General features: G+C 34.2%; 1 protein-coding gene across 1 annotated transcript in view; it reads right to left on the bottom strand.

Annotated features, from left to right (window-relative positions):
* PCLO (piccolo presynaptic cytomatrix protein) overlaps positions 1-20,565 on the bottom strand; it is a 331,891-nt gene that overhangs the window by 6,689 nt on the left and 304,637 nt on the right. The window contains exons 24-25 of the mRNA XM_049772799.1: positions 1,095-1,229; positions 407-552 (exon numbers count right to left, since the gene is read on the bottom strand). Coding sequence (XP_049628756.1) covers positions 407-552; positions 1,095-1,229 — 281 coding nt within the window. The remainder of the gene's footprint in view (positions 1-406; positions 553-1,094; positions 1,230-20,565) is intronic.

The raw sequence follows: 20,565 nt of genomic DNA, 5'->3' as shown, positions 1-20,565 counted from the left end.
ATCTCAGAATTCTAAATAAGACAAGCTAATAGTGACTTTTAAAAAGACTATATATAAGCTAGGCAGTGATTTTTAAAGATACCTCTGTCAGCTCTGTAAATAAAATGAATGGAAAGGGTAAGATATTAATGGTAACTTGAGTAAGATGAACACCCCAATGAATATATGTGGAATTTTGCATGGAAATAAATCAACATATAATAATCAGCATAAAATAAATACAGAAGTTTTAGTAATCATGTGGGGTGCATGTACGGAAGGATTGGAAATGGCTTCTGAAAGGTTTTATCTGAACTTACTTTGAAATCACAATTTATAGGGAATATACAAATACTGAATAATTGAAATAAATTCAATACTCTCTAACTGAAAGCTTTAAAACAGTAACTCTTTAATGTAAAGTTACCTGAAGAGAATGTCCTGCAGGACTTAGACCAAATCTGAAAGTTTCATTGAAAGAAGGCTCTCGATCATGTCTACATACTCTTGTTTTTTTCTTGATCACCTTCTTTTGGGTAGCGATGTTTATCACATATATTTTCACATATAAATCTGAAAATAAAGCTCATTTTATTAAATTTCTACTAATCACGTAATTTCTTCACTAAAAGGCTATAATTATATTGTACAAAATTGTACATAACTTGCAAAATCAGTAAAAGTCAAAAAATCAAAAAATAGTATTTAAAAGTCATAAACTCATAGAAAAATACAAATTTTCTTAGTATTGAAAATGTTCTAATGTTTGAGATATAAATCAATCTGTTTATATGCTAAAAAAATAAGCTAAGTGTTAGCAAAAACATTTCACATTTGCATATTTACTTACTAGACATTTCAAAATTTAATTTACATTTTTGGTTTTGGGCCACATCAAGTGGTACTCAGGGCTTATTTCTAGCTCTGTACTCAGGAATCACTCTATCTAGGCTTAGAAAACATATGCAATGTGTGAGGAGAAAATCAAGCATAGAACACCCATGCCTTCCACACTGCACTATCTCTCCCATCCCTTTATCTAACATTTTCCAGAATACTTATGACATACTCTTCAATATTCTAGATTTACAGCTCATTATCATAAAATTAGTTACCTGGTAAGTGATCAGGGGATTTAAATTTGTAGGTTATATTTCTGCATTGGAGAATTTCAACAATTAGTTGTTCGCCATCTGTCTTCATTTCCTTCTTTAGTGCAATCTTGATTTCTCCCATTACCTGAGTTTTAACTGGAAGAATTAAATTAAAAGAATATAAAATGCAATTTATAAAATTTTTTATTAAATTATTTATCATGTATTCATTTACTAGATGTTTATCAAGGGTTAAATGCCTTGTGGATATATAAATAAATAAACTTTCACTTTTAAGTAGTGAAAGTTGTCTTGTTGAGACTTAAAGTATTTTAAGTATTAGTAACAGGAGATTAGTGGACATTGAAATAGATACATTTATTTAAATGTAGATTTTTAGGGCAAAAAATAGTAGCATAGAGACTAGAGAAAGACATACTTACATAATCATAAATGCTCTAATATAACTTATCGAAAACAGTAAGTCATATGAAATATAAAATGTTGTTTCTACACAGTCATACATTATAAGGCTTGTTCAAGCACACTTGAGAGTTTTCTTTTATTTTGGGGCCATACTAGATGGTACTCAGGGCTTATACTTCCTGGTTGTACACTCAGGGATCTTTCCTGTCAGGCTTAGAGCACCATATAGGGTGGTGTGGATCAAACCTAGATCAGTTGAATGCATGGCAAATATCCTACCATTATGCTATATAGCCTCAGCCCCTACTTTTAAAGCAAAGGTTAATTTAAATCTTGGATAAAAAAGTTTGGTTTATGAGCCAGAGGCAGTGCTCAGTGGTTACTCCTGGTGCTGCACTCAGAAATAACTCCTGTTAGGCTCAGGAGACCATATGGGATGCTGGGAATCAAATCCAGGTCCGTCCCAAGTCAACTGTGTGCAAGGCAAATGACCTACCATTTCTCCTTATTTTGGATAAATTTTGAACTGAAAGCAGTGCCATTGTCATTTGGTCACTTCATAATTACCTGGGTAGGCCAAATCAAGGGATTATTTCTACAAGTAACACTTGAGACACTTCTGTAAGCCCTTTTCTTAAGCACTCTCCCTGTTGTAAAACTTAATGGAATTTTAGTTGTGTTCATTTCACCAGGATAACAAACAGCTCTGTCTTCCAGTAATTTACTTAGAAAAGTGAATCACTGTTGTTGACAAACATAGGACTTGAAACTTCTAGAAAACCCAGCTGTAAAAGCTAAGCTGTATATTTGTTAACTTGGGACAATTCTTACAGGTGGCTATTAAAAGGAGACATTAACACTTTTATCAGAATGCAAAATAAAGGAACAAAAGCTGAGGTACAAAATTGCTACAATTTTCTTGCTTTCTAAACACCCGGTCCTCTCTTCGGCCAGGAAAAGATTATCTTCTCTAGGAAAAAAATGTTTATAAAAGTTGTCCATCTGATATCTCTCCTTATTTAACCCTCTTTACTTTCAGTTCTTAACTCATTAGGTACCAAGACTGACCTTCTGCCCCAATAAGCCACCACCCAGCTCCCAAAGTGGAAAGACACCTTCTCAGCCCCACATCTCATGCCTGGGCAAGAAACAACAACCAACACTCCTGCTGACTCATACTTTATGGTCCTTCTTAACCCACCCAAATGTGGACTATTGCATGCTATCAATTCAGTTCCAGAAGGACCCCAGCTCAAGGACACAACCTGATACCTTACTGCTGCAAACCATTTCACAAACTCAATAGGATCACATTGTGTGATGAAAATGTGAATTTCACCCCCAACAAGAATATCACAAAAGAATATCACAAGACTTAATGGGGAAGCCTGTATTTCCTTTATATGTTTAATACCTCTATAATAATACATCTTAGTCTGTTTATTCCCAAGTATAAGATAGCCTCTTACATCACTTTTTTCCTTAATTACTTTTAAAATATATTTTTATGTATTTCTTCTATTTATATGTATACATACGTATATATTTTATATACATATATATATACATACATATATACATAACTTACTTCTGTTTGGTATGAAAACGTACAAGAAAAAGCCTTGCTTGTGATGAAAGATCAGGTCAAAACCAGGGCATAGAGATTGTGTCATTCTTACCCCAAATGCACTAGCAATATAATATGGCACCATTCCCTTTTCAAAGCATACTAAAAAGGGGGAAATTTTATGTATACAAACAAGCTCTTATCTATTAGGGATAAAAATCCATAAATTTTATAAGACAGGGGTACCTCCCACCCTGAACATATGTCATGTGGACCCAACTTAGACTCCACGTTATCAGACAGCAACAGTTCAATTCCGAACCCTAGTTCCCAGGCATAGAATATACACAGTTCCCTGCAACAGCACCAGGAACAAAACTCCCTCTGGGAAATTCATAATACTGCTCTGCCACAAACTTGCGCCAGATTTGATATGATATCCTGACAATGAGGAAATGGCAACAACTTGATCTAAGAGTAGGTTGTCCTATCTCATCACCTAATTGTAAGATAAAATCAGAAGACACATCGTACTTTGACCTGTGCAAAAACCAAGATCCCTAACTACAGAAGACTGACTTGGACAACCATGACTGGGCAGAACTTATTCTGGGACCAATAAGAAAGACCCTAGCATAGGCTTCGGCCTAGGATTTGTACAATAACCAAGATCTCTAATTCCAGAGGTCTGGTTTTGACAACTGCAACTGAGCAGAATTTCTGAAACCATAATAAAAAACTCCATCCTAGGTTTCATCCTAGAATCAGTGCAAAAACCAAGACCACTAATTACAGAAGACTGATTATAACAACAGAGATGAAATAGAATTTCTAGAAAACTAAAGAAAGACTCTATGCTAGTCTTCATCCTATGAGCTGTGTAAATACCACACAAGATCTCTAGTTACAGAGGCCTGATTTTATCATATACAACTGAGCATAAAGTTTCCTCGCACCATAAAAAGACCTTAGGGTGTGAAAATGAGCATCTATGGAGCCTATAGTTGTTCCCATGACAGAATGCTTCAAGGGCAGAAAAACGCTGTATTTCTTAGGCCAAGGGAATTCCCTGTTACCTTCCATTTAAGGAAAGCATGCACCAGATGTGGTTTTTTCCTACCCTGGTGCAGTGCTTTCCTCCAAAAAAATTATTTGCCAAAAGGCCCGCTTAGCGAAGTCAATCATTTGACCCTTTGCGTAGATCATTGGCAGTAATTCCAACATGGCTGTAACATTACATTTTCTCTCTATTTGGCCACTATAGAAATCCAGCCTCAGCTCTTCTACAGACAAAGAAATGTCAGTACCAAAAGCCCGTCAAAAGTTCCCTGCTGGCTAGTTCGTATAACCTAGCGCCAACAGCTTGTTTTTCTGAGTCTAGCTCTATGATGGTAAACAATTATTTCCGTCCCCCATAAAATCTATTTTCCAGCTACTACATAAACATCATAAATATCTCTGTCTCTCTCCTCCTGGTTTCTTGAAAAACCTGCTTTTTGCTAAACCAAAAACATCTCTAGCTCTGGTTTCGCTGCTCTCCAGCAGAGTTCTTTCTCACCTGAAGAACGGTCTCTTAATATGTAAATTTAAGGCCTGTTTCCCCATTGTACTGCTCTCCTGTTCTTTGAGAACACCTTGCATACCAGAGTCTGTGCTTATAAAAAGTCATCTGCTGAAAAGTAAATTTGTCTCTCGTCCCTTGAACGAGGGTCCCCATATAATGCATTTTGTGTGGTCTCATTTATTTCATTTTCATATTTCATATTCGTCCACTCGTGCTCCCGTTTCTCTCCCTGTGAAAGGTTCCCAGACCCCATGAAGGTTCTGCTTAGCAACACTAACATGTCTGCAGCAATTCCCTTTCTAATTTCCCCCAATACTTACTTTGCTTTTTGAAAAAAAGAAAGAAACACAAAACCTTGCCACACTATCCCTCCTTCCTATTTTCTTTCTTTTTTTTTTTTCTCTTTATTTTAGTGGTTATTACTTGGTTGTTTTCCTGTTGCTTTTTGTAGTTACTGTTTGTTTTTGTTTTTTTTTTTGGTCTCTTTTTGGTTGTTGTTGGTTTGTTGGGTTATTTTTGTTATGTATTTCTTCTTTTTTCCCTTTATTCTTGTAAATTTATATTTATAACATCTAGACATACTCCTCCCAGTTTATTTTACCTTTTTTTTCCTTTTTCCAACAGAACTACATAACTTTAATTATCTTGTTCTGCCTTATGAATTGAGGGGGTAAAAATGGATAGTACCAGGACCAAACAGTAATATGAACATTGAGTGAAAATAAAAAATGATCAGACTTAAATACCAAACCCAAAGTCAATGGCAATAGAATCAATACCCAATCTACAACAAGCTATGCAAGAGGGGACCAGTTACACTTGCATTCGGGGGTCAAAGGAGAGAGATATAGGATGCATGCTGGGAACAGGGGTGGAGGGAGGACAACACTGGTGGTGGGAATACCCCGAATTCATTGTCATTATGTACCACAAATATTACTGTGAAAGATTTGTAATTTACTTTGGTCACAATAAAATTATTAAGAAAGAAGAAGTTGTTCATCTGATTTGTCTTTCAACCTGACATTTCGGGAACCCAATACAGCATTACATGTTTCCCATTTAATACTAATTTAGAATGAGATTTTATCCCTTACCTGGGGGGTACCTATTTGTTAGCATGAAGAAACAACAGAAGAAAGACCTTCACTCATGTACCCTTTAAAGAGTGAAGTGGGTAAAATCCTTTGGGCATGGGGAGAAATGTTGCAGGCAAATTGGTAGTGGGCCTTGGTAATGAGCTGCTGAGAAATAATAAAATTTAAGAATAAATTGCCTAACTCTGAAGTAGCCCAAAGTTATGAATACCATATTCCTTTGATGTAAATTCTGCACTCTTAGAAATAGAGAAATTAAGGCAACACCCTAAGAATGGTAGAAATCTCATAAAAGAAGTTATCTTCTAAAGTCTTTAATAATGTTATGTAAGAAGCATCAATGATGGAAGATTTTAATTATGACCATGCCAGCACTTTTTTTGTATGCAAAAGACCCAGGCCAAGACCATTTGGACAAATTATATACAGCCTCCTCCTAAAATCCATTCAGTGATTGCTGTTTTGTTACAATTCTTTTGAAAAAGTATCTCTCTTTACCCCCTCAACTTTCTTAGTAATATTACTTTCAATAGAAACAATGTTTCTTCATGAAAAAGTGGAAGGAAGGAAGGAAGGAAGGAAGGAAGGAAGGAAGGAAGGAAGGAAGGAAGGAAGGAAGGAAGGAAGGAAGGAAGGAAGGAAGGAAGGAAGGAAGGAGGGAGGGAGGGAGGGAGGGAGGGAGGAAAGGAAGGAAGGAGGGAGGGAAGGAAGGAGGGAGGGAAGGAAGGAAGGAGGGAGGGAAAGAAATGAGAGAGTGAGGAAAAGGAGAGTGTGAGGAAGGGAAAAAGGAAGGAAAGAAAGAAGGAAGGACAAAGAAAGAAGAAAAACTTGAAGATACAATTTAGAAAACCACCAAAATAAATTATTGAATAAAGTGGAATAGAACTGGCCTTCTTTAGAGAAGGCTAATCTACCTTGAAAGTATTTAGATAATAGTATGAAAACAAAATTTGGCTGAAAAAATGATAGTTACATTATTGAACCTCTTAATATTTTAAATTTTGTTTCTTAAATTTAGTAAGAAATTTTATTAATTAATATGGTTACAACATTTTTGAAGTTAAACTAGTCTTTTGTTTTTTGCTGTAATATGTTCTCATCAATACATTAAAAGATAGTATAAACTTTGACAAGGGGTACCTCAAGTGGTGGTCAGGTAGCCCTATAACATACTGTTTGTTTTGGCTGTATCAGTGTTAGAGCTGAAGAAGATACAGTGCTTCTTCAACCCTGCAGCGCTCAACCACCAAGGTTAATTCCACGCCGTGCATCACGAACTCCAGCCAGAGATGCTTGGGCATGTATGTATGAAACATGCAAGGTTTATAACCCATTTGGGGCATGTGCTATATTTCCTATGGTATCCCTACAGTCCAAATAAAACTTTTCTATAGAGCATAAATAATAATTACATTTTAATATAATTGTAGAGGCCCTACTTCCCTCTATCTCTGGAGATTCTTAGGGGATCATATGAGTTGCCTCATGTAAGTGCACTGTACTATCATTCTGAATTATCCTTTATTTAGCTGGTGAAAGCAATCCTGCAAGTGAAAAATGTAAAATTGGCTTACTTTTAACTTTCACATCTTTCTTCTTTTCACACATGTGGATGCTTTATTTTCAATTAAGTGATGCAATGCTATTCTCACTTTCTCAGAAAAAGTTTATATTTTCTTTGAAAAACATGCATGTCATTGATAAATGCACACATATTACCTATGGTTTAATCTAATTTGTATTTTTAGAGAAACATTTTCAAGAAAACATTAAACAACAAATAATTGTTTTAATTCAATATAAGAAATACAATGAACATAAATCCAAATATATAGGCAAAATAAAGTCATTTAAGCATTTTAAATACCATGCCCTATTGTTAAATGAACTTTTATTCTAGGTTTTTTTATTTTAAGTTAGAGCTCCATCATAATATGAACACTATGTTTCTCTATAAATGTTCTGAGATGTTGAAATTATATGGGAATACTTACTTTATTTATTTTTTGTTGTTGTTTTTGGGGGGCCACACTTGGCAGTGCTCAGATGTTATTCCTGGCTCTGTGCTCAGAAATCACTACTGGCTTAGGGTACCATATAGGATGCTGGGGATAAAAACCTAGGCCCATCCTAGGTCAGCCATGTGCAAGGCAAATACCATACCATTGTGCTACCACTCTGGCCCAAGTTTTTTTTTTTTTTAGTTGGGAATACTTAATTTAAATATTAAATAATATTATTATAATAAAAATATTTTAGCAGCTATTTGGCTATAATTCAGCCACATGTAGGACCACAGAAAGCAAATTGGCATAGCAAGATAATATATATATATATATATATATATATATATATATATATATATATACACATTGAATTTATTATGTAGACTACTCATGTTAAACAACTAATAGCAATAAGATCTTCAATAATATTCACATTATTTATTATATTAAATTGACTTGAACACATAAATCAACTTAAAAGAAGTAACTATTTGTTGAAAAAGTATTTTTATTTCAATCATAGGTATTGTAACACTAAACACTATAAATTGAGGTTTACTTTTAATTCAACTGCATTGTGAGCTGTTTTTGCCAATGCAAGATGATTTTAGAGAGCATTTCAAAAAATTTATTTAAGTGGAAGTAAATAAAAAGTGGAAAATATAAGGAGTGTTGGTACTTTATGAAAGAAAATGTTCATGTCAAGTGAAATCAATACAACTGTCACCAACAGATTCTTTTTTTGTTTAGTAGCCTGACCATTTTCTCTCTCCTTGCTGCTCTTTGACTAAGCTTACTGTAGCTGATAACTAAAAAAACAACGGAACAAACAAACAAAACACTTTTGTTCCTGAAAAAGCTACGTACTTGTTCAACCTACAGGACATGCTAGGATGATACTTGAAGCAAAGCCAGGATTAAGCCCTGAGCACTGCTTGATGTGGCCCAAAAATAAAAAATAAAGAAAGAAAAAAAAAAGAAGAAAACTATCTTGGTGATGCTTTTACATCATTTTTTTCCTCTCCATCTTTTACAGTTTTTTTTTTTTTCCAGTCTCTTCATCAACAAGGCAGGTGACATTTTTCTCAGCCATTTTTTTGACTACCTTCTTATTTATGAGTCACTGCTATGGTTTTATTTTTATGAACGAGGTCTGAAGCACGGGTGGTCAGATCCAAGTCTTCCTATTTGTGGTTCTTATAAAATACATTTCCCCCTAGAGATTAAAGTATTCACTCTGACAAAAGTTTATTAGGCATGGGGTAAGGGCGGTAGTATCCATGACTTTGACAATATGGCTGATGGGGCTATGGACTGCCTGTGCAGCTTGTTGACACAATGAAGTGAAGGTAAATGAAAACCCATTGGAAGGAGGAATGGCTAAGAGTAGCATAGAGTGTGGGATGGTGGACTAGCTCTGGGGTACCACAAGGGATGCTGTGCAGACGCTCTCCACGGGCTTCAGAGAATGATCCTTCCTCCATACTCAATGGAGCAGATGTGACCATGCTCACTTTTACTGAAGAATTCCTGCTCACCTCTGCCTATGGATTCACCTTGATTTCTGGTGTTGGTTCCTGGATTCACTTGATATCTGGAGATGATTCCTAGCCTGCAAGGGAGGAGACACGATGTCCACACTCTTGTCTGGTGATGATTCTGGACTTGTAAAGAACTAGTCCTGAGTGCTCCAAAGAAGCCTCCTAGGCCTTTCTCTGGGAATGCTGTTTTTATACCAGATGAGGAAAATGTATGGAGACTTGATGTGGGTCACTATCCCACTTATATCACAGGGAGCTAAGTTGTTTTCACATCCAGGTGGGTATATTGTCTTTCTGATGGCCTGGAAAGGAGCATTTAGACCTGCTGTTTTAGGTTCATCTGCTGAGTTCTGTTGAGACATTTTTGCTACCCTTCACAAGGTGCTCTTGACATTTCTTTTGAGTCAAGATGAGACTAAATAGCCCTAAACAAATGTGCTCTTCCAACTTCCATTTTCCCTAATCTCTTCTTTTGGTATGTAAAAGCCCACCTGGACCTTCCCTCACAATGGTGGATTTGGTTCAGCAGTTCTGGCTTTGTGGGGGGAGGCACAGAAAGAGCATATGGCAGAGATAGGCCATGAGGTAAAAGCAAACTAACTCTATTCAGTCTCCTTACTGGCTTGGTATTATATTTCTGCAGCTACCCTGCTTCATCAGACACATCCTTCTAAGGGGTTAGAAACTTGGTGCCTGGGGGTGATCTCAACACTTGTGGATTTTTATTTTACAACTGTTTGTTCTTGGATTCACTGGAATTGAATTAATTTTACCATTGCTATGTCTATATATGAGAAGGTCTGGTAGTACTTGGGATAAAATCATGGATATTTTTTCCCTAGCAATTTTGAAGCACATGATCAGGTTTAAGTCATATTATTTGCTGGGATTTGCCATTGACTGACTGTATGGTCCTCCTGGTAGAAATGATAGAATGGATCAAGAGATTTTACTTCTGCTTGCTATTTTTTATAGATGGTAAAAGCTGACTATGTTTTCTATTTAGAGATAAATTATTCATACTCATTTTGAATTTTTCTTGGCAGTAAGGTCCTGAAAATACAAGGATGATGATATATCTGAGGCTTCTGGTTCAAGTTTTCTGGTAAACTCAGAGAGTTTGTTAATATATTTGCCTTCTGCAGCAGCTTCCCTTCTTTTGCACCTTTGTCTTCAGCATTAATTGTTAATGGGTCTTCCCATGACCATTTTACCTGATGACACTCCACACAGCTGCTGTACTCCTTTTACTGATAGAGAACTGATTTAAACTTATGTTCTACTTTTAGTACACTGCTTCTCTTCCTTTTTCTCACATTGAATGTTGACTTCCTCTTTTCTCAAGTAGTATTTGTTTCCTAACTAACTGTGCTAATCAAAGGCCCACTCCTTGTTGACTAGTTATTCCATGCTGGAAATTAGTCCACGGTATACGAAAGATGTACAGAAACACTTATAAAGTTATAACATCTGTACATAGCCAAAATAATGATTCACAGTTCCTCACATATAATTGTATGTTTCTTCTTTGTACTTGTTCATATAATTTTCATGTCTATAGGATGGCTTTTTATAAATGATACCATAACAAAGGGAAAGTCCAAGCACAGTAGTCATTCAAAAATGATTCTTTTATCACAACATTTGATGCACTGAAAAGCAGTTCTCTATGTAACAAAGTTTATATTTATTTTGTGTCAGTTGCTCAGTTTATCCAGTCAACAACAAAAATTTAAAACTGTCAAATGTTGTTATACTTTAAAAAAATTTCCCTCTCCTCTGTTGTTTTGTGATGACCAAGGGCCACACATACTTAGTTGAAGTGCTTGCATACTTGGTTGTAGCTTATCAAAGACTGTATATGGTTACATTCTGAAGATGCCTGAAAGCAATAACAGTATGTTATCCTCATGCCTCATCAATATTTTTAATTGAAATTTGTTTTCTTTTTGTTTTGTTTTGTTTTTTTAAGTTGCCTCTTGGGTTTATTTTCTTTAAATGACAGACATTTATTAGAATATATAACAGCAAATCTTACACAGTGATATTTGAGGTACACGGTGACAATAAATGAGGGCCTTTCCACCAGAAGTGTTGTCCTTCCTTCATCCCTGTTACCAAGCATATATCCCTTATCTCTCTCCTTTATCCCCCAGAATGCTAGTGCATCTAAAAGCATATATGTTAACACTAATGTAAACCTTTTATTTTGCAGTTCCAGATATTTTTACTAGTGGTTTCTTAAAGGTTTGGAGTCAAAGGAGCACTGTAAAAACAATGTTAGTGTGGCAATTATCGTTTGCATGGGCTCACCAAAGTATGGGGGTCATGGAAAGGAAAAACTTTGGCCTAAGTACAAGGAGACCCTACCCCTGAAGTTTCCTGACATAAGACCATTTCTAGGCTCCAGGCAAACTAGTTTGTCCAATCCCAGTCATTGTCTGTAGTACCCATACAGTTATATTTTTCACAGTCTCTGTTCTTGATCTCACATTTCTGTATTGAAGGTCCTGGAATCTGTATATCCTGCAGTGAAGTCAGGATGGTGTGGAGTGGCGTCTAATTTCAACTTGCAATTAACGGGCAGTGCAGAAAGCCCTGTCCAGTATGCAGGTCATTGTTGTTGTTTAAATCTTCTCAGTGTTAAGAGAAGACTCTTTTGAGTAAATCGATGTCAGAGCAGTAGTAGGGTCTTCCCTGGTAGAGAATTGCTTCCAGGTGATGTCATAAACAACGTTGGATGTTTCATAGATGGCTTCCCTGGTTCAGGGGTTACTGGAAAATATCCAAACCTCTGAGGCCTGTGCCAGGTCATCATGTCAATGTTTAGGGTATGTAAGGTTCCATTGCACCACAAGATTTGTGTGTTCTTATTTGTATGAACTTATTTGTATGTATAGTATTTTCCATTTTAATGTGCCCATGCATACAAGGAATAATGCCACCTGGCGTTGAAATTTAGTTTTAAAATAAAGCCTTTTTTTTTTTCATTTTAGTGAGTTTCAGAGAGCTGAGATAAGCACACTATAATTCATACTGTTTACCAGCCTTTATATTTTCCATGCAGTTGCATTAACCTTACTCTAAGGTTAATAATTTTAATATCTATACTGAAAATGCAAATATCCCTTCCAGAAGTTCAAAGAATATCCAATAATCTTACAATAGCATTCAATAGTTACCTATAATTGGAACTTCCAATTTTTTAAAACAATGACCTTGTGTAACAGGAATTGCTTTTATAATTTTTTATAAATCATTACATATCATATAATTACTTTTCAATAAGGCTTTAAGACATTGATAATTTCATTTATTTTTGGCAGGATACAGCCAGAGGTGCTCAGAGCTTCTTCCTAACTTTGTGCCCTAGGATCATTCCTTGTGAGAATATAGTTTAACAATATGGGACCATATATGGTTCCAGACATTAAACTAGTGTCACCCATGTATAAGGAAAGCAACCTACTCACTGACTATCACTCTGGCACCCAAGACATTGACATGTTCCAAAAATATTTCTACAAACATGTTTCCTTAAGAAAGTTATTTACTTGGATTAAATTTTAATATGTAGACTAAATAAAAAGTTTATATTACATATACATTAACTTCTTATTATTTATTGTTTGAGATTGATTTCAAGGCACCAGAATGCAAAGCACATGCTCTACCATTTAGTTATAATTTGGTCCCAGGAACTATACAACTTAAAGGTTTAATTTGGTAATTTAGCATATTAAATTTTAATCCAAAGGGCTAGAAACACAGTTTAGCACATTAATGCCAATGCAGTAATTTGTGTTAATTAAAGCTACATTCTATGGTGAGCCAGTAGGGGTAGGTGATCAGCATTAACTTATTAAATGGCAGAATATATTCCTAGCATATGCCAGGTCCTGAGTTTGATCCTAAGCACCTCACCACCACTCTCTTTAATCATGTTGGGTGTGCTTTTATTTTAAAATTTCTATCTCCTAGACTTTTATTGTACATTTATTTCAATATTTCTATTTTGTAAATTGATTCTTAATAAATCAGCTTGTTCCACAAAACAAAAAAGGAAGAAAAGAAATTCTATGAAGTATGAATAGAAGATGGCGTATGTCACTGAATCTATTTTTAATACAAGTGGCAATCCTTGGCTAGACTTGCCATCTGTCTCTAAAGCAGGCAGATTATCCATGCAGGAAAAGCAGAGAATGGACATATATTATCCAAATATAAAAAAAAAAAACAGTAATGTCATAATGTCATGAATTTAAAAAATAAAACTTGCTGCTTGGCTACCATATACTCCCTTGAGAAGTTAGAGACCATTTTGCAATTAAGCTTTATATCATACACCTATATCTTGAAGTATAACTTCACTCAGGATAAGTCAGGATTCACTAGAGTATAATGCATAAGACACACCACCAAAGTGACATAAAAACACTACCAAAATCATAATGATTTTAAATGGAAAGGCTTATGGGTCTAGAAACATGCTCAGTAGTACATTGCCTGCTTTGCTGGCAAGACATCATAAGTTCAATTCTAAACTACTGCCCATATGCTGGTGTGAAGCTATCAGCACTACTATTTGTGATTTCTTGAAAATCAATAGAATGTGAAATTGCTGAAAAAATCTTCCCAAGAATGTGTGCACACTGCAATAAAATTTATTCGTTCCACAGTCAAAAGTGCAACTTTCAGCTAGAACCAATTTTGCAAGAACAGAAATTAAGTGTGAGAGCTCAAGCGCAAAATGTGTGATCTATGATCATTTCATTAACATCAACAACAACAACAACAACATAAAAAGAAAGTGATTCCTCATGTCTAAAAATGGTTTGTAGTTCATCTACCACTTGTAGATCACATCAACTTATGGTGGTAGGATGACATTATCTTTCTTGTTGATTGCTGTCCTGGGAGGATAGAGAATTCTGTATGTCTTACACCAGAAATAAAAGCTCATCTAGGGATTACATACATTATAATACATATTGCTTATTGGCAGATTATAGCCAATACAGTCCCATAAAAAGAGCAAGCATGGGAGAGGGAAAAGAATATAATTAGAAGCAAACTAATGAATGGCAAAGCTTGTCTTTTCTTTTATCAAAGTTGCTTTGCATATTGAAATTTCCCATTCAATTTAAACGCTAGACTATTAAAAACATGAATAGCACAAAATATTCAGTGGATAACTTAATGGAGCTTTATTAGTTTATATAATTATTTCATGATACAATTCTATCATATAGATTTATTATTTGTCTTTCACTAATCTCAAAGATACTTTTATATTTTTATAGGTATCATGGCTTTTTTGTTTCTTTTTTGACCCACAGACCCAGAAGTGCTCAGGGCTCACTCATGGCTGTACATTCAAGGATCACTCTGGGAGAGGGGATGGGCACAGGTGACCATAGGGTGTCAAGGATCAAACCCAGGTCAGCTATATTAAAGGCAAATGCCCTATCCTGATTTTTCTTGATTAGTTTTAGAACATTTTTATGTCTCACTGTTAGAAAGGTATTATTGTTGTTGATTTATTGTTATTCACATTTATGATTTTATGTAATCAAAATGTTTATGTTTTAAATTTTCTACAAATATTCATACCTTATTTTATTTTTGTGTATAATAAATAAAATTTAAAATATCAATAAATAAAATAAAAATTTATTACCATAGTTTGTTAGATAATGGCAAATATCATTCATCGGAGTTTGTGTTTTTGTTGAGTCTGAATTAAGAGTTATGTGTCAAAATTTCTCCTAGAACCTTAGTGCATTTTAATTATATATATTTAAAAAATAAATATTCACAAAATAAAAAGGACCTACCCTTTCCTAATTTGTTAATACTTACTTATAACCCAAAATAGATGTTTAAGTCAAATTATTTGTCTTCATTAATATGGTTATAATCTAAAATTAACAACTATATAAAATAGTTATTTACCAAGTTTTCACTGAATGGTTTTGTAAGTTCTTTCTTACTAAGAACAAAATAGAAATTAACAGTAGATATAGTTCCAAATTCATGAGTACAAGTTTAATCAATATTTAAAATATTTAGGATGTATTGGAATCCTGGCTTTAAGCAGAATAGATATTTAAACTTAAATGTTTTAATATATTCTAAAATCTAATTAGTCTTTAATAGAATAGATATTTGAGTAGGACAGTTACTTTCTCCAAAGTGATTAATGATTATACCAATATTTGTCTATGTATTATGCTCTTTTATTAGCATGCATAAATTCCACAAATTTTTGACATTTTTTTTCTTTTTTTTTTTTTTTTTTTTTTGGTGTTTGGGCCACACCCTGCAGTGCTCAGGGGTTACTCCTGGCTGTCTGCTCAGAAATAGCTCCTGGCAGGCACGGGGGACCATATGGGACACCGGGATTCGAACCAACCACCTTTGGTCCTGGATCGGCTGCTTGCAAGGCAAACGCCGCTGTGCTATTTCTCCGGGCCCAAATTTTTGACATTTTAATGATTTTTAGAAAAACAATATAATTCATATGCTCATGCACATATAATGGGCCCTGATGCATTTGTTTTATATTTATGATGTATATCTGCTTTGTCTTGTTATTTTTAATAAACTTCAAATTAATTGCAATGTAGGCAAATATATTAGCATTTTATACCAGATCATTAGTTTTCTGCTTAAACATTTCTTGATATGATTACGTATGTTTTTAATTTTCTTTTCAAAATTTTAAAGTGTTAGTTTTTATTTCAGATATATAGACCAGCTAAATAACCTTTAAAAAATGAACAGATTAGGGTAGTAGAAAATTCTTCCCAAGTAGAGATGTTACCTGAATTATTTATATGCAATTGAATCTTTAGGACATTTTTCATAGTTAAATCACATCTTATGGGTTCATTTTTCTGGGCATTTTTGGTCTATTAAATTATAGTCAATACTACAACATAGAATATCTAGCTTCATAAAAGATTTTTATAACAAGAAATAGTTCATTTTATCTTTTATTTAAATTTTCTTTAGAGTTGGAGAAATATTTTAGCAGTTAGGACATTTGCTTTGCATATGGCAGACCCAGGACCAATACCCACACTTTTTTTAATTCCCCATGCACCACTAGGAGTTATTTCTGAGTGCAGTCAGGAGTTACCCCTGAGCATGCCAGGTGTGGTCTCAAACCAAAAGAAAACAAAAACTTCTTAATATTTTATTAATTTATATGAATTTAAGGAGCAGATTTTAAATTTTTTATAGCAAATAAGTTGCTATTTCATTGAACTTTGATGGTTTTACAAAAAACCTTGGAATGCACTCCATCTCGATTCATTTATGTCATCTTCTTATAAAGTTTAATTATATTTTATAATTTTTTTCCTAAATGTGTTATATTTTGTATGTGAAAATTTTATATTGAATATACTTGTATATATCTTTATATATATTTCTAAACTTTCTGTGAGATTTCTGTAAATAGCTCATAGTTATATGTATTTTACTGTTTCTAATATGACATTTATGTTTTTCTAATAAATAGTATTTATTTTTCTCATGTAATAGGAAACATTTTCTGTGAGATTTTACATGTATTTTCTTTAAATAGTACATTTGTGTCACACTCGGTGACATTCAAGAATTACTCCTGGCTATTCGCTCAGAAAGTGCTCCTGGCTTGGGGGACCAGATGGGTCACTGGGGATCAAACAGCCATTTGTAATAGATTAGTGCATGTAAGGCAAATGCCCTACCACTTGCGCCACTGCTCCGGCCCCCAGGAGTAATTCTTGAAAGCAGAGCCAGCAGGAAGTTCTGAGGCCCATCATGTGCCCCCCCCCCAAAAAAAACCAGAGAGAAAATAGAAAATTACAATAAATAAATAAAAATACTTAGACATTAGCATAAGTTTGCTATCTCAGTAATGGTTAGGAATCTGTTTTTTTTTTTTTTGTTTCTATTTTACCATTTTTAGCCTCTATTTTTATCTTTTTATGTAAAATCATTGCAAAAATGCATGTTGCTTGTATAGGATTCACAAACACTTGCAGACACAATAAGACAAGTAGGAGATAAAGGGTTTGTGTTGCAGGGCACTTACAAAGATTTAGTGTGTAAATATTGTGTCCAATGTTTTTAAGTTATCAATATGTATAAATAACATGATATATTACTATCAGGAAATTATTCTTTATAATCCAAGAATCCTAAACCCGTAGTCATCCTTTTCATTTCAGATAATACAGTGTAATACTGTTGTTACCTTGTCGTAGAAATATCACATTGCTTAGTCCTGAGGGAAGGACTCAGAATGTCTCAGGAAACCATCAGTCCCAGAATTGGGCTTGTATGTACCCTGTTTCATGATACATAGGCCACAACTCTGGCCTCAAGCTTTTTGATAATTGAGGCATTCAAGGTTATGATTGGTATTGATTTGACAAACTTCACAGCTACTGTTAAGTTGAAAATTTTAAGTAGGGTACTGTTTATGATCCTAGCAGCATTACAAAATGTGTAATCTTGGGCTCATAAAATGGTTTGTGAAATAGTATGTGTGAAGACTGCAACTCAAATATGCCCACAACACAGAGAGGTGTGACATAGCAAGACACAACCAGATGTGTGAAAATCTAGTTGGCGAAAGAACAGTAACAAAGGGAATGATAAAAAGTTGGAAAAGGTGAAATTCAATAAAATATAAATGAGGCTAAATATATATACTTAATAATAAATTAATCAACATATTCTTTGAAGTCAGGCCCAAATAAAGAAAGATACTTCAATAATGAATTGACATGTAGCTTTTCTGGGAAAGTAAAGGAAATTATTTTTATATAATAAAGACACTAGTAAATACTGTAGATATTCAAAACTAAAATTAATGTTTAATATTTTAAACATTAAACTCAGGCAGTACTTCTGAGAAAATTGAAAAAAAATTGCAAAAATAAAACAGACCTTTGGAATTATTGTTTTAAGACAAGTGCCCCTATGGATGTACCAATTGTGTAGCCAAAAATTCTTTTTTGGGGGGTTTAGAGGGCTTGGTTACATCTTTTGGTTGCCAAAAGCTTACTCTTATATGGATGTGTGATCAAGCCTGTGTTGACCATGCATAAGGCAAGCAGCCTGTCCATTATATTAAGAATTCATTTACTTTAAGTTAGTTTCTGTTTCTTTTTTGTTTGTTTGTTTTGTTTTGTTTTGGAGCCACACCCGGTGACAGTCAGAGGTTAATGCTGGCTATGTGCTCAGAAATTGCTCCTGGCTTGGGGGACTATATGGGATTCGGGTGGACGGTAGAACCAAGGTCTGTCCTGGGTCAGCAGAGTGCAAGGTAAATGCCCTACTGCTCCAGCCCGTTTTTATGTTTCTTATCAGTGAAGAACACTAATATATGTTAAAATTAAACAAAGTTTTAAAAATATGCCCTGGTTATAGTAAAAAATATTATTAAATTATCCATTATTGTTTAAAAAACTAATTAAAATAGAATGGCTAGACACAAAGAAAAAATATAAGCATCCACTAATACTCATGAAAGACCAATAAGTCTTTCCCGATCATGCTCATATCAATATTGTTTTTGTTTTCCATGACAGGTACTTAAAATTGAATTGCTTGTACTTATTTCACAGCATGCATGCACTTAATTAAAGGTAGTGTCTGCAACAACTTTGATTTAGGTGTTATTTTGTTTTATTTTCTATTCAATCTACTATCTTCGTCTCATCAATTTAACAATTTTGGGACCCAAGCATATAACTACATAATTCTTTGAGTGTAATTTATTTACACATTTATATAAAGATATAGTCCTGATATCTAAGATACTTAGTATTGGTTTGTATTTATTTTAAACCTAAATAATATCACATTATAAATCTTCCATGAAAAACTATTTCTTAAAAACATATTGAATTTATTATTTGTAAAGCTAGGTAAAATTTTTTTTCTGATTGGTACATATTGTTTCTTCACCTTCATATAACATACTCTATCCCTTTCTCAAAAAAAATGGTATATGCATTGGTTACAACTTTTCAAAATGACAAAAAATAAAGTTTGACTTTAAAGGTAACTTTTATGTCTTTATTTACCAAATTATTAATGTTCACAAAAATAATTTTGTGTATTTTTGCCTTTACATTAGGAGACTTTTTAAAATTTCTGGGTCATACCTAGGAGCAGTGCTCATGATTTATACCTGGCAATATGCTCAGGGATCACTTCTGGTGTGACATGGTAAAATATATAGAGCGCTAGGGATTGAATTCAGGTTATATATGTTCAAAGCAATCACATTGTATTGTAACTGTAACTCTGAACTCCTATATTTTATTGTATTGTATTGAAGAAAAATATAATTACATTAAGATTATTATTGAGCTAAAATAGCACTTCATTTCTCTGACCCTCTGTCTATCCAAATGTGAGCTATTTCAAGTGATTATTGCAATCCAAAAGATTGGTTCAATGAGAAGTCTTCTCTTATATGTCCACATGGAATAAACCCACAAATAATTCTTGAAAAGGTAAACTGATAAGTTCTTAAAGAATAAATAGCTTTTCTAAGATAAAGAAGTTTGGTAGGTATTGGCAACATGAAATTAAAGAGAAAAAACTCACCATGAGCTAACGTAAGAATTTTGTAAAGAAAACTATGAGCAAGTTTAATATTATTGAACTAAAAATGGAAGAAAGGATATGCCAAGAGGTAAACTAGAGTAATAGAGAGACTTCTTGTACTAAAAGCATAGTGGAGGTGTGAGCCAGTGGGTCCAACCACAGAAAAGTTGCAAACTGGATAATAACAGTGAGAATAAAAGATTAATTTAGTTGAAGGTAATATACTCTAGAGTAAGAGAACACTTAAGAGAATGGAAGTTCTCCAGTTAAAACATTAATATAAAACAAAAGACCTTCAAGGATTTGACAAGTGCTCAAACGTGGAATGAGAGTTACTTTAAGAATAATGTAACTGAACCTGAAAGAAAATATGGTAGTATTTTGGTTGCCAAGGACTTTTTTCTGGTCTTCTAACAAAATCAAACCAAACCAAAGTAAAACATAATACTTATCCCAAACGATAAATTTACACTTAAAAATTTGATTTTCTGGGGCCGGGAAGGTGGCGCTACAGGTTAGGTGTCTGCCTTGCAAGTGGATGGACCGCGGTTCGATCCCCCGGTGTCCCATATGGTCCCCCCAAGCCAGGGGTGATTTCTGAGCGCATAGCCAGGAGTAACCCCTGAGCTTCAAACGGGTGTGGCCCAAAAACCAAAAAAAAAAAAAAAAAAAAA

Source organism: Suncus etruscus, chromosome 1 (assembly GCF_024139225.1).
Source record: "Suncus etruscus isolate mSunEtr1 chromosome 1, mSunEtr1.pri.cur, whole genome shotgun sequence".
NCBI classification, from domain to species: domain Eukaryota; kingdom Metazoa; phylum Chordata; class Mammalia; order Eulipotyphla; family Soricidae; genus Suncus; species Suncus etruscus.
Note: the sequence above shows the minus strand (reverse complement) of the source record. Positions and strands in the feature narration are given on the sequence as shown.